Source organism: Equus przewalskii, chromosome 1 (genome assembly GCF_037783145.1).
Source record: "Equus przewalskii isolate Varuska chromosome 1, EquPr2, whole genome shotgun sequence".
Lineage (NCBI taxonomy): Eukaryota > Metazoa > Chordata > Mammalia > Perissodactyla > Equidae > Equus > Equus przewalskii.
This window is the reverse complement of record NC_091831.1, coordinates 147737960-147763433: the sequence shown is the minus strand read 5'-3', so window position 1 is coordinate 147763433 and position 25474 is coordinate 147737960. Positions and strand designations below refer to the sequence as shown.

The 25474-nt window shown below is 40.3% G+C and overlaps 1 protein-coding gene across 1 annotated transcript in view; it reads left to right on the top strand.

Moving 5' to 3' along the window:
* CHP1 (calcineurin like EF-hand protein 1) overlaps nt 1-17715 on the top strand; it is a 41747-nt gene extending 24032 nt beyond the window's left edge. The window contains exons 5-7 of the mRNA XM_008539888.2: nt 11595-11656; nt 15467-15589; nt 15729-17715. Coding sequence (XP_008538110.1) covers nt 11595-11656; nt 15467-15589; nt 15729-15782 — 239 coding nt within the window. The 3' untranslated portion in view covers nt 15783-17715. The remainder of the gene's footprint in view (nt 1-11594; nt 11657-15466; nt 15590-15728) is intronic.
* Nucleotides 17716-25474: the final 7759 nt, after the last annotated feature.

The following is a 25474-nucleotide window of genomic DNA, read 5'->3' as shown; positions in this document are numbered from 1 at the left end:
TTGTTTTGTTTTATTTTAGTAAAGGTCTGCTGATGAGAGTTGTGCGACGTTTTTGCAGAGAGCACATCTGTAATGTATAGCCTAAGGTTTCTGGTTGCAGTTTCTTTTAAGTGGAAAGAGAACTTAAACATACCTGTTAAGCATTCTCAGAATAAAACCTTTCTGGTGTTTACATTTTTTCCTCCATCTTTTACAGTTGTCCTGATACACTTACTTTAGCAACAATTTTGGTTTTCTTCAGTGACTCAATTTTGAGTCTTTCAGAAGTAGTCAATCTAATTTTAATAGAAACAGTGACTTTCTTTTCACGTTTCACTTTTTATTCAATTATATAGTTTTATTAAAAGTACAGATAGCACAGACAGTTCTAGGGCAGTTGACACACCTGACTCTCGATAGGCATCCAGCTCAGCTGGTGGAGTAGACACTCAAAGGAGCCCTGAGCTACAAGTGTGCCGTTGGCCGCCACATCAGTTGGAACGCTTTGCAGAGGGGAGGGAGAGCGTCCGTGAATGCAGTGGGCTGGCTAAGGAGAAGACAGTTAAGGGACATTCTGTGCTCTGTGAAACTATGCTTGCTTTTCTAATCCAGGATTAGAGGAGACTTCAAAGGTCGTCAAGTCTAGCATAAACCTGTTACCTGAATATCCTCAGCCTGGCTCTACTTTTCTTAAGTCGTGAATTCCTTTGGCAGTCTAGTGAATCCTATCCATCCCATCTCAGAATGTTTTTGAATGCATAAAATAAAATACATAAGACTATAAAGGAAACCAATTATACTGAAATACACTTAACGAAATATTAAAACAACTTTGTGATACAGGAATAGATATGCTTCTTTGTTACACATTAAATACTAGGATGTAACATTGGAGCCCTGTGGCTGTGGAACAGCTCTGTGTCTTGAATCTGGTGGTGGTTACACGAAACTACATAGGTGATAAAATTGCATAAAACTAACACACACACACACGCTCACACACACAGTGAAATATGAATAACTTCTGTGGATTGTACCACTGTCAATTTCCTGGTTTTGATGGTATATTATAGTTATGCAAGATGTTACCACCAGGGGAGGTTGGTGAAGGGTATATGGGACCTTCCTGTATATTTTTTTGCAACTTCCTGTGAATCTCTAATTATTCCAAATAAAAAATAAAATAACAAAAACCAAAAAACAACGAACATTACATTGGGGAGGCCAGTTGAGAAATTCATGTGCTTCTGTTTGCATATTTCTTCCTTCGTATTTGTTGATGTAAAATAGACTTGTGGAACACATTTAATGAGGTCTTTCTCAGTATTCTCTTTTTTTTAAAGATTTTATTTTTCCTTTTTCTCCACAAAGCCCCCCAGTACATAGTTATATATTTTTAGTTGTGGGTCCTTCCAGTTGTGGCATGTGGGATGCTGCCTCAGCGTGGCTTGATGCAGGGTGCCATATCTGTGCCCAGGAGCCGAACTGGTGAAACCCTGGGCCGGCGAAGCGGAGCGCACGAACTTAACCACTTGGCCACAGGGCCGGCCCCTCAGTATTGTCTTGTATACAATGGAGCAATAGGTTAGAATATAACCCAAAAGATGTACATTTGCATCACACCAGAAAGAGGTTCCCAGGACGATGCTGCAGGTCTTCAGCTTCCTGTTTTTTTTCCTCAATGACTTTCATTGAAGTTGTAGTAAGCAAATATATCAAGTTTCTGGTTGACTGTAAACCTAGAAGCATAGTGAATACAAGAGACCACAGATTCAGAATCAAAAGAGATCTGATGGGCTGAAAAAAGCCAGACTAAATCTAACAAAATGAATGTCATAGGGATAAACTAGAGTACTGCACTTGTGTCCAACAACACGTAGGAACAAGCTCTAAGGGTAAATCTAAAATGAAGCCACTGTGCACTATGACTGCCTGGCCTGCAGCACCCCTGTCCTCAGCCCAAAGTAGTGTACTATCAGGCCATAAGGACAGAAATGTATCATTTAGAGTAAGAATAGTGGTAATCGTACTCTGTGCTAAAGAGAACACGTCTTGGGAACCACATTTCATTTTGGATCCCAGAGATACACTAGAGTACATTTATAAAAAAGTAACCAGAAGTTTGAGGGCACTGAAAACCGTAAATCATTATCATAAGGAAGATTTTTTTTATTGTGGTGAAAAACAGTGTAAAATTTACCATCTTAACCGTTTTTGGGTATACAATTCAGTAGTGTTAAGTATACTCAAATTGTCGTGAAACGATCTCCAGAACTTTTTCATGTTGTAAACCTGAAACTGTATACCCATTAAACTCCCCTTTTCACCCTATAAGGAAGATTTTGAAAGAACTGGGTAATACGCAGTTCAGCAAAAGTCAGAAGAAAGACTATGGGTTAGAGATTTATCTTCAAATATATGAAAGTCTGTCATGTAGAAAAGAATTTTGCAGTGAGGATCATGGAGATATTTCAGTTCAACAGAAGGAAGAATTGTTTTTTTTTTTTTTTTTTAAAGATTGGCACCTGAGCTAACAATTGTTGCCAATCTTTCTTTTCTTCTTCTTTTTTTTTTCTTTTTCTCCCTAAATCCCCCCAGTACATAGCTGTATATTTTAGTTGTGAGTCCTTCTAGTTGTGGCATGTGGGATGCCACCTCAGCATCTGACGAGTGATGCCATGTCCACGCCCAGGATCCAAACTGGCGAAACCCTGGGCTGCTGAAGCGGAGTGTGTGAACTTAACACGGGGCCAGCCCCTAGAAGGAAGAGTTGTTTTTTTTTTTTTTAAGATTTTATTTTTTCCTTTTTCTCCCCAAAGCCCCCCAGTACATAGTTGTATATTTCTCATTGTGGGTTCTTCTAGTTGTGGTATGTGGGACGCTGCCTCAGCGTGGTTTGATGAGCAGTGCCATGTCCACACCCAGGATTCAAACCAACGAAACACTGGAACGCCTGCAGCGGAGCGCGCGAACTTAACCACTCGGCCACGGGGCCAGCCCCCTAGAAGGAAGAATTTTTTAAAAAGAGATGTTCAAGTATGGATAGGGCTGCCTCAGAAAAGGGATAAAGGGCAACTTGTAGAACACTGCTTCTTAACCTCTACTGAAATTTGGTATTTCCTTAATTTCTGAGTGTTGGCAAGAAACCACAGCAGCAATAGCAGTACCTGTGGCTCTCTGTGTCCTTGCCAACACTTGTTATTTTCTGCCTTTTTGATAGTAGTCTTCCTAATGGGTGTGTGGTGATATCTCACTGCAATTTTGATTTTCATTTCCCTAATGATTAGGGATGTTGAGCATCTTTTCATTTGCTTATTGGCCATTGATATATCTTCTTTGTAGAAAAGTCTATTCAAGTCCTTTGCCCATTTTTTTTTTTTAAGATTTTATTTTTCCCTTTTTCTCCCCAAAGCCCCCCGGTACATAGTTGTATATTCTTCGTTGTGGGTCCTTCTAGTTGTGGCATGTGGGACGCTGCCTCAGCGTGGCTTGATGAGCAGTGCCATGTCTGCGCCCAGGATCCGAACCAACGAAACACTGGGGAACATGTGAACTTAACCACTCGGCCATGGGGCCAGCCCCTCCTTTGCCCATTTTTGAATTGGGTTGTTTGTCTTTTTGTTGTTGAGTTTTAAGAGTTCTCTATATATCCTGGGTATTAATCTCTAATCAGATATATGATCTGACAATATTTTCTCCCATTCTGTGAGTTGCCTTTTTACTCAATAGATAGTGTCTTTTGATGCAAGAAGTTTTTAATTTTCATGAAGTCCAATTTCCGTATTTTTCCTTCTGTTACCTGTGCCTTTGGTGTCATGTCCAAGAAATCATTGCCAAATCCAATGTCATGAAGCTTTTGTTTGACACCGATAGAAATCAGACATTTTTATTTCACATTACAGTTGTTACAGATATCTCAGTTTGTCATTTGTGCTCATCACTGGTTCAAAATTATGATAGTTCTTTGATCCAGTATTACATCTTGTAATTTAATGTGTAGTAAAGAAGTTATTACTGTATCACAAAGTTGTTTTAATACTTAATACCCAAAGCAATCTACAGATTCAGTGCAATCCCTATCAAAATCCCAATGGCATTTATTGCAGAAATAGAAAAACCTATCCTAAAATTCATATGGAATCTCAGGAAACCTCGAATAGCCAAAACAGTCTTCAGTGGTACAGCCCCTGTGGAAAACAGTATGGTGGTTCCCCAAAATATTAAAAATAGAGTTACCATATGATCTAGCAACTCCACCTCTGGCTATGTACCCAAAAGAACTGAAAGCAAGGTCTCAAAGAGATATTTGTACACCCAAGATGATAGCATTATTCACAGTAGCTAAAACGAGAAAGCAACCCAAGTGTCTATCAATGAATGGATAAGCAAAATGTAGTATATACATATTGTGGAATATTATTCAGCCTTGAAAAGGAAGTTCTGACACATGCTACAACATGGATGAACCTTGAGGACATTATGCCAGTCACAAAAAGACAAAAACTGAATGACTCCACTTATATGAGGTACTTAGAGTAGTCAAAAATCATAAGACAGAAGTATAATGGTGGTTGCCAGGGATGGGGGAGGGGAGAATGCAGAGTTATTATTTAGTTGGTATAGAGTTTCAGCTTTATAAGATGAAGAGAGTTATGGGGATGGATGGTGGTGATGGTCGCACAACAATGTGAATATATTTAATACTACTGAACTGTACACTTAAAAATAGTTATGGTGGTAAATTTTATGTGTATTTTAGCAAGATAAAAAAAAAAAGGAAAAGTAGTAAGTAAATTGAACCCCTTATAGTTTTCTTTTTTAGTTAATTTTTATTGAGTTTATGTTAGTTTACAATCTTGTGAAATTTCAGTTGTACATTATTGTTTGTCAGTCGTGTTGTAGGTGCAACCCTTCACCCTTTGTGCCCACTCCCCATCCCCCTTTCCCCTGGTAGCCACTAATCTGTTCTCTTTGTCTACATGTTTAACTTCCACATATGAGTGGAGTCATACAGAGATTGTCCTCCTCTATCTGGCTTATTTCACTTAACAGAATTCCCTGAAGGTCCATCCATATTGTTGTGAATGGGACGATTTTATCCTTTTTTATGGCTGAGTAGTATTCCATTATATATATACCATATCTTCTTTATCCAGTCATCAGTCGATAGGCACTTAGGTTGGTTCCACGTCTTGGCTATTGTAAATAATGCTGCAATGAACATAGGGGTGCTTTTGGAATTGCTGACTTCAAGCTCTTTGGATAGATACCTAGCAGTGGGATGACTGGGTCATATGGTATTTCTATTTTTAATTTTTTGAGAAATCTCCATACTGTTTTCCATAGTGGCTGCACCAGTTTGCATTCCCACAAGCAGTGTATGAGGGTTCCCTTTTCTCCACAACCTCTCCAACATTTGTTATTTTTTGTTTTGGTTATTTTTGCCATTCTAATGGGTATAAGGTGATATCTTAGTATAGTTTTGATTTGCATTTCCCTGATGATCAGTGATGATGAACATCTTTTCATGTGCCTATTGGCCATCCATATATCTTCTTTGGAGAAATGTCTGTTCATGTCTCCTGCCCATTTTTTGATCAGGTTGTTTGATCTTTTGTTGTTGAGTTGTGTGAGTTCTTTACATATTATGGAGATTAACCCTTTGTTGGATATATGACTAGCAAATATTTTTTCCCAGTTAGTGGGTTGTTTTTTTGTTTCAATCCTGTTTTCCATTGCCTTGAAGAAGCTCTTTAGTCTGATGAAATCCTATTTGTTTATTCTTTCTATTGTTCCCCTTGTCTGAGAAGACATGGTGTCCAAAAAGTTCCTTTTAATACTGATGTCAAAGAGTGTACTGCCTATATTTTCTTCTAGAAGCCTTATGGTTTCAGGTCTTACCTTTAGGTCTTTGATCCATTTTGAGTTTATTTTTGTGAATGGTGAAAAAGAATGGTCAATTTTTATTCTTTTACATGTGGCTTGCCAGTTTTCCAAGCACCGTTTGTTGAAAAGACTTTCTTTTCTCCATTGTATGCCCTCAGCAGGAAAAGTAGTAAGTAAATTGAACCCCTTGTAGTTTTTTAAAATTTCTGCACAATAGACCTTTCAATCAGCAGGCAGTTAATAGAAAAGAAAAAAATTATACTTATTTATCTTTGTATTCTCTTGGCTTGATCCAGGTACAGTAGTCGCCTCTTATACATGGTTTCACTTTCCATGGTTTCAGTTACCTGAGGTCACCCTCAGTCTGAAAATATTAAATGGAAAATTCCAGAAATAAACAATTCGTAAGTTTTAAATTTCGCACCATTCTGAATAGATGATGAGATCTTTCACCATCCTGCTCCACTGTTCCACCCAGGACATGAATCATCTCTTTGTCTAGCATATCCATGCTGTATACCCTACCCACCCTTAGTCGCTTAGTAGCCCTCTTGTTTATCAGGTTATCAGATTAACTATCATGGTATCGCAGTGCTTGTGCTCACATAACCTTTATTTTACTTAATAATGGACCCAAAGCACAAGACTAGTGATGCTGGAAATTTGGATATGCCAAAGAGAAGTTGTTATTGTTAATCTCTTACTGTGCCTAATTTATAAATTAAACTTTATCATTGGTATGTATGTATAGGAAAAAAACCATAGTATATATAGAGTTTAGTACTCTCTATGGTTTCTGGCATCCACTGGGAGTCTTGGAACATATTCCCCACAGATAAGGGGGGACTACTGTATTTTATGCAACACATCTATAGAGGCCTTTCCTTGTAGTCCATTTCCTTTATAAATTGCTGTGGTCTCAGTGCATTAATTCACACTGACCCTAAAGAAAATATTCCAGATAGCATGAGTGGATTTGGTAGTGACTTGGTGTATCAGTTAGGAGGCCATCAGCTAACTCATGTGTCTTCAACAATAAAGAAACCTATTTGCTCACTTAACAAGTCAGCTGAGGCAAGTGTCAGGGTTGATTGTATTGTCAGGGACCTGGGTTTTTGCTATTGCTCTGCTCTGCCATCCTTAGCATCTGCTTCATCCAGAGGCATAGCTCCTCATGGTCACGTGATGGCTTTCAGCGTCACTTGGGCTATGTGCTTCCCTGTTCACATCTGACGGTGGAGAGAGAGACAGAATCCCTTCCTGAAGCTGTGGATGAGATTCTCTGTTAGGAAGGGAGAAGGTCTGAATGCCACAGCAATGGCAGACTTTAGGATGAGATAGAATAATAGTAAAGTGCTATGCAAGTTATGCATGGTTTTTACCATTACTTTAGTCTTGGCTTTCAGATCAACTTTTACAGGAAGCTGAAAATGAATTAGAATTCTGTTGGCAGTTTATATGTTGGGATCTCATTCGTGTACTTAGACTAGTGAAACCAAAGCTACAGGAGGAGCCCTGGATGTCTGCTTCTCTATCTATATATTGGTTTTCTCTGAATTTCCTACAGAGCTATGGAAGCAGCGAGATGGTGCCTCTTGTTGTAGACTGAGAGCAACTGAGCATTGTACATCCAGCAACACATTTGCCACTAAGGCACATTTGCCTTCTTTCAGCAATGTTGTTACTTAACAAATACAGGCTTCTGGAACCAAATTTGTTTATGGTCCATCTTCTGCATAAAATAGTCTCTTCAGGAACTCTGAGAGGACACTCTGTCCTGTTTCTTTTTTATGCCACAGTGAAAGAATGTCAAGGACAACAAGCATGGCTGAACTGTACCTAGGTAGGCACAGGTCCAAGGACACCTAGTACTAATGCTCTGTTTGTGTCCCGGGAAGGATTCCTTATTGCTCTCCTCCTGGGATCAGTGAGGTTATAATGTCTTGTGCCAAAGGTACAACCCATCTTAGTGTGCTCCAGGGCATGGTATGTAAGGAAGAGGTCTATAAGCCTCCCTTTCGATGTTCTAATTGTCCTCATAAATGGTTTTTAAGTTTTTTATAACACATAATGAATGATGTGGAAAATGAGTCTGCATGAAGATTTTTTTTTTCTTTTGGATGGTGAAGAATATTGGTGAAGTGGAATTTGGGAGAGTAGCCAAGAAGAAACAGTGAGCGGCATTATTCATAATAGCCAAAAGGTGGAAGGAACCCAAGTGGCCGTGGACAGATGAATGGATATACAACATGTGATCTGTGCATACAATGGAATATTACTCAGCCTTAAAAAAGGAAATTCTGACATTTGCTACAACATGGATGAATCTACTTGTATGCTAAATAAAATTAGCCAGACACAAAAGGATAAATAGTGTTTGATTCCTCTTGCGTGAGGTTCCTAGAGTAGTCAGATTCATAGAGGGAAAGTTGCTAGGGGCAGGGGAAAATGGGGAGTTATTGTTTAATGGGTCAGAGTTTCAGTTTGAGAAGATGAAAAAGTTCTGGAGATGGATGGTGGTGATGATTACACAACAATATGAAAATACTTACCCTGTATACTTAGAAATGGTTAAAATGGTAAATTTTATGTTATGTATATTTTACCACAACTTTTTTAGGAAAGAAGAAGAAAGAGTAATTGAAAAGTAAAGGTTTGATTGAGATCATCGATTTGGTCTTTCATCGAGCAAATGTTTGAGCAACTACTATAGGCCAGGCACTGGTTTAGGCCCAGGACACAGTGGTGTATAAATCAGATAAGGTCTTTCCTTTCACAGAGCTTATGATCTAATAAGGGGAACAGATTATATGGAAAAAGACAAATGAATAGACAAGATTTATGATCACGGCAAGTTCTGTGAAGGCAATGAATAAGGTGAGATGAGAAAGTGATGGGGTCTGTCACTGCTTTAGAAAGAGTGGTCAGTGAAAACCTCTCTGAGGAGCTGAAATTTGAGCCAAGAATGAGCCAGCGTGCAAAGAAAAGGAGAGCGCTAGGCAGAGGGAACACCTGGTGTAGATTAGGCCCTGGGTAAAAATGAGTACTTCGTGTATTCAGAGAACAAAGAAGTATTATTGAGAATGAAGTGAGTGGTTTGAGAGGAGGGCAGAGAGGTGATGGCAGATAGAAGACATTGATTGAGCTCTTACTGTGTGCCAGGCACTGTTTAAAGTGCCCTTCGTGTACTAACTCATTCAGTCCTCACAAGCCTGTGAGGTGGATTCTTTTATTCCTGTTTTGTACCTCTCTGGCAACTGAGGCACAGAGAGGTTCTGTAACTTGCTCACGTTCACATAGCTGGTAAGCGTCAGAGCCAGCTTCTTAACCACGGTACTGTATTGCTCTGACGTCAGTGTCAGGAGCTCAGGGGACGGGTCCAAGCTGGAGATGCATATTTGGGAGTCATCAGCATGAGATGGCATTTAAAGCTAGGGAACTGGAGATGTGAGACTGGAGACTGAGAGTCCAAGTCATAGGCTCTAGAATGAGGAGCGGAGGACAGGAAGTAGAGAGAGAACCTAGCAAAATGGCTTAGTCATTTGTGCATTTGACCATTCATTATCTTGGGAAAAATGTTTCTGCTGGTTCAGAGCCAGAGCTGATTGACAGGAATCCAAGTCAGTTAAGAAAAACCTGCCATTGCTACAGTGTTTTCCAGAAGGTCCTATCGGTGATGTCTGTAATTAGCCCTCTGCTGCTGTGTCAGTCTGCTCAGGCTGCTACAACAGAATGCCACAGACTCGGTGGCTTAAACAACAGTCATCTCCCACAGTCCTGGCGACTGGAAGTCTGAGATCAGGGTGCCAGCGTGGTGGGGTTCTTGGTGAGGTTCACAGACAGCCTTCTTGCTGTATCCTCACATGGGGAGGGAGGTGGAGACAGAAAGGGAGCAGGGGCAGAGCTCTCCTGTCTCTCTGTTTATAAGGGTCCTACCCTCATGACCTAATCTAACCCTGATTACCTCCCAAAGGCCCTACCTCCTAATGGCATCACGTTGGGGGTTAGGGTTCTAACATAGGAATTTTGGGGAAACACAAACATTGAGCCCATGGCAGCTGGGTTTCAAGAATTAGCAGTTGAAGCTTCTGTAAATACTTTGGCAGAAAGGGATGTAAGTGTTTATTCCAGTTACCCAATTAAGAAATTCAGAAACAGATATTTATGGCTTCTATAGCAAACAGATTTCTATCCCGAAATCATTCTAAAGATGGCTTGGTAGATAACACATGTTATGGTGTTTTAGAAAGATGACAGCATATGCAGAAGTGTGCGTGTGTATATATGTGTGTGTGTTTAATTTGGGGAATATATTAAACACATATTATGTGAGGAACATTTAGGATCCTTGTCTCCTTTCCCTTGGAATTCAAACCTAAGCATATGAATTCTCAGATTTTGTACAGATACTCAACTAACCAAATTAAAGAGAACAGACAAACATCAGAGAAAGTCTCACCCAGTTACTCCCCCCTCCAGAATTCTAGTATGTATCTTACAAAGAGTAAATTAGATTTTTCTGAAATTTTTACTTGGACTTTTGGTGGACTCACCCCTTTTTTGGGGGGTAGGGGAAGCAGGGGTGACGTTGAAACTCTTAGATATTCATCCATGTTCTCTTGCCCTTGTACCTAATATTAGCTCTGAAATGCCACCCTCGTCAGATGTGTTTGTCTTTCAAGACCTTGTTCAAATGTTACTTGAACCAGAAAGGCGTATCTGCCATACGCTTTGTCCCCAGCGTTTCAGATGGATGGGAGCATTTAGACTGCGTTAGCGTGAGTGGTGTGTGTTGCTCTCCTCTACTAGATCGTGAGCTCCTCAGGACAAGATCTAAGTCTGTGTCTCTTAATAGCTCCAAACAGTGGATTTTGGCCTTTTAGTAATTTGCAGCACCTTACTGAAAGCCAAAAATCTTAGTGCATACTTGAAGTGATCCAGAGCCCCCAAACCACACTAAATTCAGCAGTAATTATAAGACAGTCACTTCGTCTGTGTGACAGTGTCTCACAGGGCCTGTAAAATCACTGTGTAATCACACTATTCACTTGGCAGCCCTTCAGCAACCTGGCACCGTCTGAAGGATTTCTGCTCTTCTGAACTCTCTCTCTTATATATCCTAGTTTCTAGAAGACTTATCTATTGTTAAAGAGAGAAAAACATGGTAAGGGCAGGAGGCCATCAGATTCTTGGCATTTTTACTTGAAACTGAAATTCTTTACCTTCAGGACTCCCAAGGGGTAGAGAATTATTTGAAATTTAGAACGAATTTGCCAAAGTGGCTATTTTCCCAAGCGATACTTTGTGTAGTCAGCTGTTGGGTGCCTGGAGGGCTCCTTTCGTCTGTGCCCCCGTGTGGTGCACAGCAGACTTGATGGATTGTGTGAGATGGCCTAATTTACAGACCACTTATGGGTTGCTGTTTTCAAAAAAAAAACATTCTAAGGTAAGAAAAAGGACATTCAGGTTTTCCTTTTCTATTAGGTTTTCTGATTTGTCCAAAGAGGGGCTATATTTCTTCAAAGCTGAGATGCCGTTAATTATGACATGCATCTCGATTTCTTAAATGTTACTGTGTCTTTGAAAGTTCTACAAGTAATGGTAGTTGCTCTTGGAAAAACTATTAATTCAGTGTCAGTTTTCTGTCTAGTGTCCTTTACATATTTAGTTCCTTGAGAAGGGGCAAAACACTACTAAATTTCTACTAACTTCTTGTTTTTCCCTACCAGTTGCTTTTCGACTATATGATTTGGATAAAGATGATAAGATTTCCCGCGATGAGCTGTTACAGGTATGTGGGAGAACTCATGCACGGCAATAACTTGTGTTTGGGCTCTGCCTGCCTGTTCTTGTGGGTGGGAAGCATTTATTTAACACCTGCTGTGTGCAGAGTCCTATCCTAGACATAAGGCAGAGCAGATGACCTTGGGAAACTTGAAACGGCTCATTGAGTTCTGGCAGGCAGATGTCTCCAATGTTTGAAAGCTAACCACATGTCTTTTAGGTGCTGACTGGCAGAGCTAAAATATGCAAGATGGTTTAGATCAAATAGTTCAGTTATTGTCAAATCAGCTTATTGGCAACCAGGTAATTCTGATGACGCTTAGGTAGATGCTACTGTTTTGTCTGTTGGGCTTGACGTAAGAGTCAAGGAACTGCTTCTGGGCCGGTGTCGCTGAGCTGACTGCTCGCTGTCTTTCGTTGCTCCCCAGGGACAACTCCTGTCCTCCTACTAGCAGAGACTGGCATTTCATCCTGTTAGCATCGCCCTTCTCTTCTTCCCCTCCCTCACTTCCCTAAATACAAGTTGAGGAGGGGAGAAAATACTCCTTTTTTCTTTTCTTTTCTTAATATTTATGAACCTGGAGGACCCTAGGAGGCTAACACATTCATGGGAAATTTCCATGGGGAGATTTCCCTAATTCAAGATACTCCTAAAAAGTAAAGTGGTTTCCACTCACCCTGAAGTAAATCCGAACTCATTCCGTATCTTGAGAAGTCTTCTAAGTTGAAGATTACCCAGGGCAGATTAAGGACCATCCCAAGGTATTCCTACATTTCCATGTCTGAGCAAAACCCAAAACAGTCTGCAGGTCTGTGTTAGTGTCCTTTGCTTTAGAGTTGGGGATATCTTTCTTCAGTGAGAAGAATCTACTTTACATAAAATAGTTCCGTATGGTTTTCTGAGTTCTGAAGAGAAAACGTAGAGGCAGCCACCCTCTAGTTGCCTCTTTTCATCCTCTGGCCCAGATCTGACTTTCAGAAAGATCTTTTTGGGGTGGAGGGTTGATTTATTTTCTGTTATTAGGATAAAAAGCCCCAGGCATGGAGTGGGGAGGAGATCGTACGGCCAGAGTGCCAGTCGGTGTCACTAGAGTGTTCCTCAGGCCCAGAATGACTTGAGGACAGATGTGCTCCTGGACTGCTGAGGTGTCAGAGAACTAGTTTTATCCTAGCAAGAAGAGGATGTGAACATCTTACCAGAGTGCGAAGAGAACAGGGTTTACCTTTCTAGACGCTGCCATCTCTGAAATCTTTGGTATTATGCAGTTCTTAACTATTCAGTGGCTGTTAAAAAGTTTGTGGTGAGTTTATCCTAAGGAAAGGCTGAGTGGTCACGTTTTTCTATTGTGATTTTTGTAAAAGATCCTGGTTGAACTTCTGGGGGTGATGCATGTGTTCCTTATCTTGACTGTGGTGATGGATTTACAGGTGTGTACACATGTCACACGTGTACATTTTATATATGTACAGTTTATTGTATATCAGTTACACTTCAGCATAGTTGCTATACTCATTTTACGAGGCCAACATAACTTTGACATGAAAACCTTGTAAAGACTGTACAAGAAAAGAAAATTACAGCTCCATCTCTTTCATTTACATAGATGTTAAAATCCTAAACAAAATATTAACATGCTGAATCCAGCAATATACAAAAAGGATACTATATTATAGCCAAAGTGGGTTTATACGAGGAATTCAAAGTTGGCTTAAAATTAGAAAATCAGATTTTGCCATGTTAACAGATAAAGAAAAACTGAATGTTTTTTCCCATAGAAAAAATTCATCATCCATTTATGATTTAAAAATAAAAGTCTTAGGGGCCAGCTCCATGGCCTAGTGGTTAAGTTTGGCATGCTCTACTTTGGCAGCCTGGATTCGGTTCCCAGGTGCAGACCTACACCCACTCATCAGCGGCCCTGCTGTGATGTTGAGCCACATACACAATAGAGGAAGATTGGCACAGATGTTAGCTCAGGGTGAATCTTCCTCAGCAAAAAGAAAAAAAGTCTTGGGGGCTGGCCCCGTGGCCGAGTGGTTAAGTTCGCACGCTCCGCTGCAGGTGGCCCAGTGTTTCGTTGGTTCGAATCCTGGGCACGGACATGGCACTGCTCATCAAACCACGCTGAGGTGGCGTCCCACATGCCACAACTAGAAGGACCCACAATAAAGAATACACAACTATGTACCGGGGGGCTTTGGGGAGAAAAAGGAAAAAAATAAAATCTTTAAAAAAAAAAAATGTCTTGGAAAAACAGAGCTAGAAGGGAGCTTTCTTAAATTGATAAAGGGTATATACAGGAAACCTCACCAGACATTAAAAAATAGTAATAATGAAAGTCCCATTTGCTAATAAACTTGCAGCTGGAACCATAAGTGACACCGCAGAAAGGTGGAAAGAGCACTAGCTGGGCATGGAGGCCTGGGCCCACAGCTCGGGCCACTGGTTGCTGGGACCTGTATCAGGCCACTTCTGGACCCTCATGTCCTCAATAACGGACTGGATGAGGGATTTTTAAGACACCACCACTCCTCTCCCCACGCCCCATACACATTCAGCACACATGCACAGCTCAATTCTATAATTCTAAAAATAACACACGTCGGAGAATAACTGGACTGAGAACGGAAGAAGCTGCTGTTTCGGATGGAGTTGTCCAGTTGGCCACACACAGTCAGGGAAGATGGCAAATGGCTTGGCCATTTATGATTTTCGTTAGTATTGCCTCTTTTTATTAATCCTTCATCGTGTGTACATTTGTACCCAAAATGTACAACTTCCAATTTTCAAGAATTGATTTGTGAAAAGAAAGAACTGGTGTTGATGCAAATCAACATTTCAGCTCTTTTTTTCTTTTGAGAAAATCCTGTAATCTGCTTCTTGAAGCTCCATTTCGTGAGACTGGAGAAGGATGTAAAGGAGCAGCTGGGCTCCAGCCCTCCTTCCCTGTGGGAGGGCTCCGCCCTGGCCTTTGAAGGCAGAGGTGCTGGCCACAGGGAGGCGAGGCATCGTAAGGCACCCGGCCCCCGCCTCACAGTGTCTAAGGGTCATATCACCAAGGTGTATTCATGCCCTAAAGATGTTAGCAGAATGATGGGGGTGGGGGTTCTTTGTTATGTTTGAGAGAAATTTGGTGAAACAGTGTTAAATTCTCTTTACTACAGTTTTCACAGCCCTTTAAATATGCTTGTTATTTTTCTAAAAAGGGAGATTTAATATTTAATCCGTCAAGGATCTTTATGTTTCTTGGCCATACTCTTGGAATAGCTGGGTTCATGCCCCACCTCAAAGAGGACTGCACTCAAATAGGATTCCAGAAAGCCCTACAAAACTGAACTGACTTAAACTGATAAGGAACTAGTTTGCCTCGTGCAACAAGAAGTCTGGGGATAGACTGTCCAGGTGGGTACAGTACCTAATGATGTCCAGGAAGCAGGCTTCTTCTATATTCTTTCTCTGGTATCGGTAGCACATAGGACTTTTACCTCACAGTCCCAGAATGGCTGCTGTACCACCAGGCATCATATCTACATTCCAGGCAGAAAGAATGGGGAAGAGCAAAATGCACTGAGGCTTTGCCTTCTTATCTGATGACCCCAGTGAGGCTTTGTCTTTCTCCAATGACCTTGCCAGAGAGTTCTGATCACATCATTGCCTAGAATGGCCCAGAGGAAAAGATAAGGGTTTCAGCTTTCTGGCTGTTATATTTAAGGACATCAAAGGGAAAGAGGGTGTAAGTGGCTTTATCTTTAATCTTAATAAAAGAGCCTCCCTGACCCCCAAGTCTCCTATAATTCCTGGCTCTTGGTCCTGCAGGTGCTACGAATGATGGTCGGAGTGAATATCTCAGATGAGCAGCTGGGCAGCATTGCAGACAGGACCATCCAGGAGGCTGATCAGGATGGGGACAGCGCCATATCTTTCACAGAATTTGTTAAGGTCAGTCAGTCACCTTTTGGCCTGAAAAAGTTAAATTCTACTGCACAAGAGGGAGGGAGAAAAACATTATTCAAAGAAGAGCTTGGGACAGTATCACCTGTTGTGACTTTCATAACTGTAACTGGGTTTCTTTTTCCAGGTTTTGGAGAAGGTGGATGTAGAACAGAAAATGAGCATCCGATTTCTTCACTAAAGGACTGAGACCAAACTGTTCTTGCTCTCTAGTATTTAAGAACTGGAACTCGAGAGTCCTCCTGTCCACCAGCCCCACCTCCACCCATCATTCCCTTCTCCCCAAGTACTACTGCTGTTGCATGACGGCCCCAGTTTGCTCCGTCCACACAGACCTGCCTTTGCTGTATAAACAGGGCATTATAGAAGGGTACATTCTGTCTGTTTCTGTTGCGTATCATTTGCTGGTTATCTCCATTTCTCAGTATCATCTCCCCCTGGTCTGCTGCTGAATGCCACACGTCCATCCAAGCTGAGAAGGGGAGAGAGGGAATCATGCCAAGAACCAGCCAGCAGAGCTCTCTCACAGGGTGTGGACTAGCCATGCTGCCTTCCCTCCAGCGGGGCTTCGGCATGCTCCTTCGTCCTTTTTTATACGTCCTTTGCCTCCTACTTCTCTTTCACCCAACATACCATTCACTTAGTCTTTCAGTCTCCCTGCTTTTTATTAAGCTTCAGTCCCCTCTGTTCTACTTGGCAACCCAAGCTATGCCTGTTAAATGTACTTCTGACTTGGCAGGATAGTTCGGTGGTCTGGCAATTTTTATCAACCTTTACTCTTAAATGGGTGTCTGGGATGTTGCCTCTCCAGGAGCTTTTCAGTAAGCAACACTTCTCTCAGAAGAATGTGACCATCTCTTGGTCCCTGGCACTCTGCTGTGTCATCAAAGGGCTGTTGGTTGGAGAGGCTCTTCTTGAACGGTGGTGGCCTTGGTGAGAGGTGCGGAGCCAAGTCTTCAAGGTGGCTTGCCCAGGTCGCTCTACCTCTGGCCTCTGATTCTCAACATACATACCCACGTGGCTACTCTTGTTAGGACCGTGTTGACTCTTCAGCAAATAGCCATGTGCCTGCAGGTTTGCCTAGTTTGGGGACACCATCACCACCAGAATGGCTGCTCTGACAATATGCTTGGGGACTTTCTCATGGCTTTTTGAACAAGGAGGCTGGGCACCTAAAAGCCTCGTGTATTCCCACCTCTGCAGCATGGTTTATGCCTCAGTGTTACTGCCCTGGACTAGTTTTCACTTCACATTTCCACGTAGAAAGATTAGTGTTATGGAAGTGCCTAACTTAGCCCAGCCCAAGAGATTTAAAGATTGTCCTCAGTGTCTTGAAGTTTTGCACAAAATTCTCTGTGAATTTTGCACTTGGCAGATGTTCATGGTGGAAGCCATAGTCAGCTCCTAATACAGGTCCAAAGCATTGAATGTATTGTACCATCAGCTGCCTGGTCACACTGACTTCCTAGCTCCTCTCGTGGACCACTGCTAACCCCTTAGAAACAAGGGGTCTGGCACTGGTTGTACAACCTGAGGTGGCATTACAGGCCTTTGCATGAGCCAGAGCAACTTCTCTGCCCAAGTCAGCTCACTGTAGACCTCGTTGAATCAGGCTGCTGTCATCCTCATGTCTGTCTTTATGAGTCTGTCCATCCATATATCTGCCCTGGCTGATTTTCTGGGACTTATTGCTCGCTTACTTGTTTCCTTGCTTTGGAAGGCTATCTGAGATGTATACACATTACTTTAGGAAGGGAATTGCTGAAAAAAAAAAACTGCAAAGGGATTGGGAAGAGTGGGGCCCAGAGGAGTGGCCCGGCTGGATGACTCAAGTATAAATGACCGAGGAATTCTTGATGAAGTATCAGTCTGACTTTGTGATCAAGTGATGTAATATAGGAATTGTATAAAAGGGAAGACTTACCTGACACTGATCTGTTAGAGAGGTACTTCAGAGGCTCCTTGACTTGCATATTTAAAATTCCTAAGATTATGGCTTTTTCCTCCTTTTGGCTGTATAGTAAACTGTTTTCAATCCACAGTTGTGCCTTATTGTTCCATTAAAATTGTATTCTTTGATCCATCAATAAATACTTGCGGTTAAAATAAAATAACTTGGTTGATTTTGTCCACGTGTTTTACAAGAATTTTATATAACTCAGTCCCCGTCTTCACGTTTGAAATCACAAACAGTGTCTCCCTTACTTAGGTTTATGTCTCTGCTGTCAAATGCAGGTCTGCTTGGCTGCTGCCTGGACATACGAGGTGGGGGCATTCATTTAGGGGCCAGCACTGCATGCCTCTGGACACGGCATTGTCAGCCTCGGCCACTTCCCTCACTCCAGGTAGGATTCCATTTCTGTTCTTGACTCCCTGGTGCCTTAAATGTAGAAAAGGCCTAAAAACGGGGTATCTGTCTATTGCTTATCATTAAGTTGTCCACCCCCTCAAATATGCAGCCTCAATGACATTCTGTACCCAGGTATTCTTACATGGCTTTTCACATCTTCAGACTTGAGTGACTGCTTAGTCTCTGCAGGGTATGAGCATCTCTTCTTATTTTCAGGTTTAGTGGCATGCCACAGGACTCAAAGCAGTAATAGCTGGAATCAGTCATGTAAATTCTAACACGATATCCTCTTCTCTTCCCATCCCTCTGCCTCCAAAATCCATTCAAAATGACTTGCATGGTATTTCAGCTTTGCTTTGCTTTGAGTCTAATTTTAGGATTTGGAGAAAGTGAAAAATAGATGGAATGACCAAGCAGTCAGTTTTGGAGGAACCTTAATGTTACTGACCTTGGCGACAGGTATACCAGTCTGTGGCTGAGATAAAACGTAATTGATACGTAAAAAAAATTATAAAGACATTACAACATTAAATACAGTTTGAGGAGAATCCCCTTAACCAAATTTATTTCTTACTCCCTTCTGATCTATGCATTACATATTTGAACATAAATGGAACATAACACGAGATTATATCAGCTTTAAAAAATTAACATTGTAATATTTTCCCATGTTATCTGTTTCTTCCTAGTTTATATTAATGTTTACATAACATTTTACCAACTTGATGTAATATTTATTAACCATTACCTTGTTTGCTTATTGTTTCCAATTTTCTCTGTTATAAAATAATGATACAATGAATCCCTTTCTACATATAATTCTTTTTTTCTTTGAAAAAATTGTATGGAAGTGGGATTACTAGGTCAAAGTTTGGGCATATACTTAACAGCTTTTGATAGGTTTCAAAAGAAATGAATGCCACAGTGCCCCAGGCAATCAAATTACTCTCCTTTATCTTCAGTGTTCTTTTTAGAATGTTCTTTATGGTCACCTGTTTTTTCAAATTGACTCTAGAATCATGTTGTCAAGTTTTGTACTTAAAATACTATTAGAATAGGTTGTGTTGACTGAGATTTAGAGCAAGTATTTACTGCAGAGATGCCTCAGAGAGGACTATCTTTGCAAACTGGATTTCTTATGCTACAAACCAAGTATTTATCCTGTTCCCCAAACGCTGTGAGCAGAATTGCTTGGAAGGAAGCGATCATCATTAATGGACTGCAATTCCCTAAATTCACATTACTTTGGCTGAACTTTGAGTCAACAAGCAATTCAAACTAAAGATGGTTGGTATTTGCCAATACAGACCTGTTTAACCTCTAGTTTAATAGAAACTCCAATTGGGAGATTTTCTTTTTCTTTTCCTCTATACCAAGCAGTGATGGGAGATTTACCTGGTGAGTTTGTAAAGTACTGCAGGCTGTTTCTTCACAGCTCTGGAAGGGAGGAGACAGCAATGAAGAGTCTCATGTCTTTCAAGATGGAGTAAGTAACTGGCTTCACATCTTTACCTGAGGTATAAGTTGATCAAGGACTTGGTCTTGAGATGCCAAGACTCAATCTTCTTCTCTATATTCTTCAGTCTTCTAAGCAGCAGATTCGGATCTCATCAAAACTAGCAAGACTTTATTGGGAGACATGGTCTTGACACTTACCCCCACCCTTTGGAGTCTATTTGAGAACTGAATGAGGTAGGTGAATTGTTATATACAGTACCTGAATGATGTGGCTGGAGAAGTAAGAATTGATGAGAGGTCTTTAGGCTGCTACAATATATCAAGCACCATTAACCAGAGTTTCATTGTTTTATTCACAAGAAAATGTTTTAGTCCCTAAAACACACATTTCTTTAGAAACAATTTTGACAAATTCTACTAAATTTGGTGATTTGGTCATCCAGCCCATAACAAAATGGAAGTAGTTATATTTATAGGGATGCTGCTAGAAATGGGTATGTTGACAACCAAGAAGGGCAGCTGACGAGGAGACCATATGAAAAACCAAATGATTCAGTAGACGTTCAAGTGTAGACCAAATAATCCTTAGCAGTTCATTAATCCTGGAGGCATTGCACCATGAGTTTATAGAAAAGACCTCAAGTCATCAATAAAAGGTCTAAAATGTGCTGGTGCTTATAGGTGTAAGCTTCAGTAAAATGGAAATTTACTTAAGTGAAACATCCCTGATAATACAAAAAAAAAATCAAATGTTACTGCACGTAATTCAGGCTGTACCCGTGTAACTCAATACTCTGTGTCTGGTTGACCCCAGTGATTCCTGTCTGACTTTATACAGATGTTACATCTTTTTCTTTATCACTTTGGAAAATGGTGACATGGCTTGGAGGCTTATATCTGCAAACAACCTTACGGATTGTGGAGAGAAAAAGCATTATTCTCCATGATGCTGAATTTCTTGAGGCTAGGAGTTGCCAACAGCAGAATAGCAAATTTCTAGCTGTTATTAAAATATCCTCTGCAATGTCAGTTTGGAGAAAGCTGCCATGGAGATTTTCATTATTTTATTAACCATTTTCTCAGAACTGACTCAATCTCTGAATAAAAACTTTCAATTTTAGCAGAATGCATGTGCTAAATTTTAAATGTATTTTGTGCTGCCTGCTGCCTCTTTGTGGCCGATGTGGAGCCAGAATCACAAACCTGGGAATAGCATACAAGCTTGCTTGTAAAAGATGACTTTGCATTCTGTGAACTCCTCACCTCGCTCGCCCATGCCCATGAGATCAGGGTCAATTCTGGTAGCTGTGTAATCATGGAGATATCAGATATTGGGAGATGGCTAGAGAACAGAAAGAGGCAGATAGTAGCAAAGTTTACAAAAGGGGGAAAGGCAGATTTCAGAAATGATCCACTCATCTGTTTGACATTATTCCCTAGCAGAATTTATTTATTTATTATTTTATTCTATTATTTTGTAAATTTATTTTTGGTGAGGAAGATTGGCCCTGAGCTAACAGCATGCCTTGATGAGCAATGTGTAGGTCCACACCCAGGATCCAAACTGGCAAACTGTGGGTTGCTGAAGCAGAGCGCACAAACTTAACCACTATGCCATGGGGCCATCCCCTTATTTATTTAGATTTTTTTGCTGAGGAAGATTTGCCCTGTGCTAACATCTGTGCCAGTCTTCCTCTATTTTGTATGTGAGTCACTGCCACAGCATGGCTGATGAGTGGTGTAGATCCAAACCCGCAAACCTGGGCTGCCAAAGTGGAGTGCACTGAACTTAACCACCAGGCCACGGGGCCAGCCCCTCCAGCAGAATTTTAGAATGTGTCATTTCATGGTTTGTGAAGACATGGGAAAGAATTTGATGACCACCAGGATGTTGATGTGTTTAGCAAAGAATTAAATATGCCAAATTATGCTCCTTTCACTTATTTCAAACTCTTATTAAATTTGAATGTCAGATCAGTGAGATAGGCACAATGTTGTTGATTTCAGCAAAGCATGTGGCTGGGTCTCTCATAGTATTCACATGGTTAAGACGGAGAAAATCGGGTTGGATTACAGTTGATGTATTTGAAGATGGTAGTTGAATAACCGTATACCAAGAATCTAAAAGATCAGTGTCAACAGTCTTGAAAAAGAGGAACAAAATTAGAGGAATCACACATGCCAATTCCCAAATTTACTTACTACAAAGCTACAGTAATAAAGACACTGTGATACTGGCATAAGGATAGACTATAGAGCAATGGACTAGAATTGTGAGTCCAGAAATAAACCCTCACATTTGTGGTCAACTGATCTTCAACAAGGATGCCAAAACAATCCAATGGGGGAAACAGTAGTCTTTTGGTACAACTGGGGCAATTGTATAACTTCATGCAAAAGAATGAAGTTGGACCCCTACCTCACACTAAAACCAAAAAATAACTCAAAGTATCAAAGATCTAAATGTAAGAGCTAAAACTATAAAACTTAGAGAAGAAGATACAGGCATAAATCTTCAAGACCTTGGATTAGGCAAGTTTTCTTAGATATGACACCAAAAGCACAAACAACAAAATAAAAAATAGATAAACTGGACCTCATCAAAATTTAAAACTTTTGTAGTTCAGAGGACACCATCAAGAAAGTGAAAAGACAACCTACAGAATGGGAGAAAATATTTGCAAATCATACATCTCATAAGGGACTTGTACCTACAATATATAAATTACGACTCAATAATAAAAAGACAATCCAATTATGGAACCCTTGTGCATTGTTGGTAGGAATGGAAGAAAGTGCAGTGGCTGTGGAAAACAGTATGGCAGTTCCCCAAAAAATTAAAAATAGAATTATTATATGATCCAGAAATTCCACTTCGGGGTATGTACCCAAAAGAATTGAAAGCAGGATCTTGAAGAGATGTTTGTACACCATGTTCATAGCAGCAGCAATCAAAAGAGCCAAGGGTGGAAACAATCTTAATGTGCATCAACACATGAATGAATAAACAAAATGTGGTATATACATGCAATGAAATATCATTCAGCCTTAAAACGGAAGGCAGTTCTGACATGTGCTACAACATAGATGAAGCTTGAGGACATTATGCTAAGTGAAATAAGCCAGTCACAAAAAGACAAGTGCTGTATGATTCCAGGGTCTGGAGGGATGGGGGATGGGGGAGTGACAGCTAGAGGTGTGGGGTTTCTTTTTGGAGTAATGAAAAGATTCTAAAATTAATTGTGTTGACTGGTGCACAAGTTTGTGAATATACTAAAAGCCACTGACTGGTACATTTCAAATGGGTGAATTGTATGGCATGTGAGATATCTCAATACAGCTGTTTAAAATAAAAGGTCAGTGTCGGGCTGAAGAAAATCTCCCATGCCATGCTATGGGCTTTTCTCTTAGTAGTCCAGTCATGTCAAGATCCAAAGACAAAGGCATGAAAGTGGTGTTCATTAATATTTTAAAATAACATAAAGCCGTAAAAGTAGTTAATATAGTTCCTCCATAGAAGAATAGAAATTAAATTATCCTAATAGTTTATGTTCAATCAATAACGGCTAACAGTTATATGGCATTTACTGTATGCAAGGCACTGTTCTGTGTGCTTGACAGATGTCAACACTAATCCTCACAGCAAACTTAGGAGGCAAGTACAGTTATTACCACCATTTTATAGGTGAGGGGATTAAGGCACAGGGAAGCTAAATGAGTTTTTCCAAGATAAAAGTCACACAGCTAGTTAGTGGTAGAGCATGGATTCAACTCCAGGAGGAACTCTGATTGCGGAGTCCGTGCTCTTAATTATTTCACTCTCCAACAATCTAGATTTTTAATAAGGATAAATGTAAATTCCTGTATTTAGGCTAAAAAGAGAGGTGAAACACAAGAGACCCCTGTGTATTTTAAGATATTAGAAGTTTGAAGACCATTACCTTTTAAGAACAAGATTGACAAAACAATGTATTCCCAAGAAGCAAAATGGTGAGGGGTTCAGAGCAATTTACTATCTCGGGCAGTTGTAGAAACTGAGGCTTTAACCTAGAGAAAAGCAAAAAAAAAAGTAGTTGTATTCAGATACTTAGTACCTATATCCAGATAGCTAAGGACCTGTTCTTGAAAGGCTCTATATTATTATACTAGAGGACAGAATTAGGTAGTTCAATGTCAATAAGAGCATGGAGTTTGGGAACAGATTGGGTGGGTTCACATTCTGGTTCTGCCGCTTAACCAGGCACATGAACTCAGGCAGTTCACATAACCCTTCTGTGTCCTTTTTCTCAACTGTAAAATGAGGATCACGATGATGATGATGGTAACACTACCAACCTCATAAGTTGTTGTGAGGATTATATGAGTGCCTGACACATGCTAAGTATTTTATACGATTTATTAATGATGGATGGAAGTGATAGGCTGACAGATTCCATCTTATTCTAAGGAAGAATTTTCTAATAATTATGTATAATTGTTCAAATGAGGAACCAGATATCCCCACAACTAATGCACTCCCTAGCCCTTGGTTGCTAGAATTGCTTAAGTAAAATCTTCAATGACCATTTTTGTCAGGGATCTTGCAGAATTGCTAAATTACAACAGAGGTTTACCTAGATGATCTAGAATGCCTTCCTGTTAATTCATAATATAATTACTAGGTTCTCCAAGTAGATGTAACAGTATTTTACAAAAATGTTTTGTATTTGTATTTGTTTTTAGGGACACACACAGGTATATCTGCGGAATTTTTAAACATGAAGAGGGAGTGGTTACTTAATTAAGAGGAAATAAATGAGAAGTAGTCTGTATATCCCAGCTGACACTATTTTATGGTTTTGTTTTTGGTTCTTTGCTTGTTGCCTGTGCCCCAGGAAGAAAAACACCTGTATTTGGCAGTGATTTTCAAAATATTTTACAACTGGTGCTGCACTGATCAGTCAGAATGTAGGGCTGGAGCAGAGTCCCGGAAGATCCTCTACTGTGCTGGGCAGTAAACCCTTCAGTTGCTGAGTAGAGGATAAGTCTGGGAGGGTCCTGAGTAAAAGAGTGAGGCAAGTGAGGGAAACTTAGGTTTGGGACAAGGGCCCCTCTCAAGCAAGTGTGGAAGTATTTTAATATTTTGGTAACCCAGCTAAATGTCAATCAACCTTGCCAATGTCCTGGATTGAAGAGACTATCCTTCCACCATTGAATTATCTTGGCATCTTGGCCAAAAATTGACCATAAATGTAAGGGTTTCTTTCTGGACTCTGAATTCTGTTCCATTGATTCTACATGCCTATCCTCATGATAATACTCACTGTCTTGGTGATAGTAGCTTTGTAGTCAGTTTTGAAATTGAGTATTGTAATTCCTCCAACTTTGTTCTTTTTCAAAATCGTCATAGCTACTCTAGGTCCTTTGTATTTCCTATACATTTTGGGATCAGCTTGTCAGTTTCTACCAAAAAAAAAGAGTGCTGGGATTTTGTTAAGGATTGCATTGAATCTAATCAATTTGAGAACTGTCATTAACAATATTAAGTCTAACAATCCATGAACATGTAAGTCTCTCCACTTATTTAGATCTTCCTTCATTTCTCTCAGCATGTTTTGTAGTTTTCAGTGTATAAATCTTGGACTTGGTTTATTAAAATTTTTCCTAAGTATTTTATTCTTTTTGATGCTATTGTGAATGCAGTTGTTTCCTTGATTTCATTTTTGTTATTAGTACAGAGAAATACAGTTGATTTTTGTATACTGATCTTGTATCCTGCAACCTAAACATATAAATCCTAATCGTTTTGGTTTTTTGTTTTTGCTCTGTGAATGTGTATTCCTTATGATTTTCTACAGAGGATCATGTCATCTGCAAATAAAGGCAGTTTTCTTTCTTCCAATCTGGATGCCTTTTCTTTGCCTTTCTGGACCCTCAATAGAGGTGGTGGGAGTCTGTGTCCTTGCCTTGTTCCTGACCTTAAAGAGAAAGTATGAAGTCTCACCATTAAGTAGGTTTTCCCGTTGATGCCCTTTATCATAAGCTTCTGTAAAAATAAGATTCCTTGGCCTCGTCCGAAAATCTAG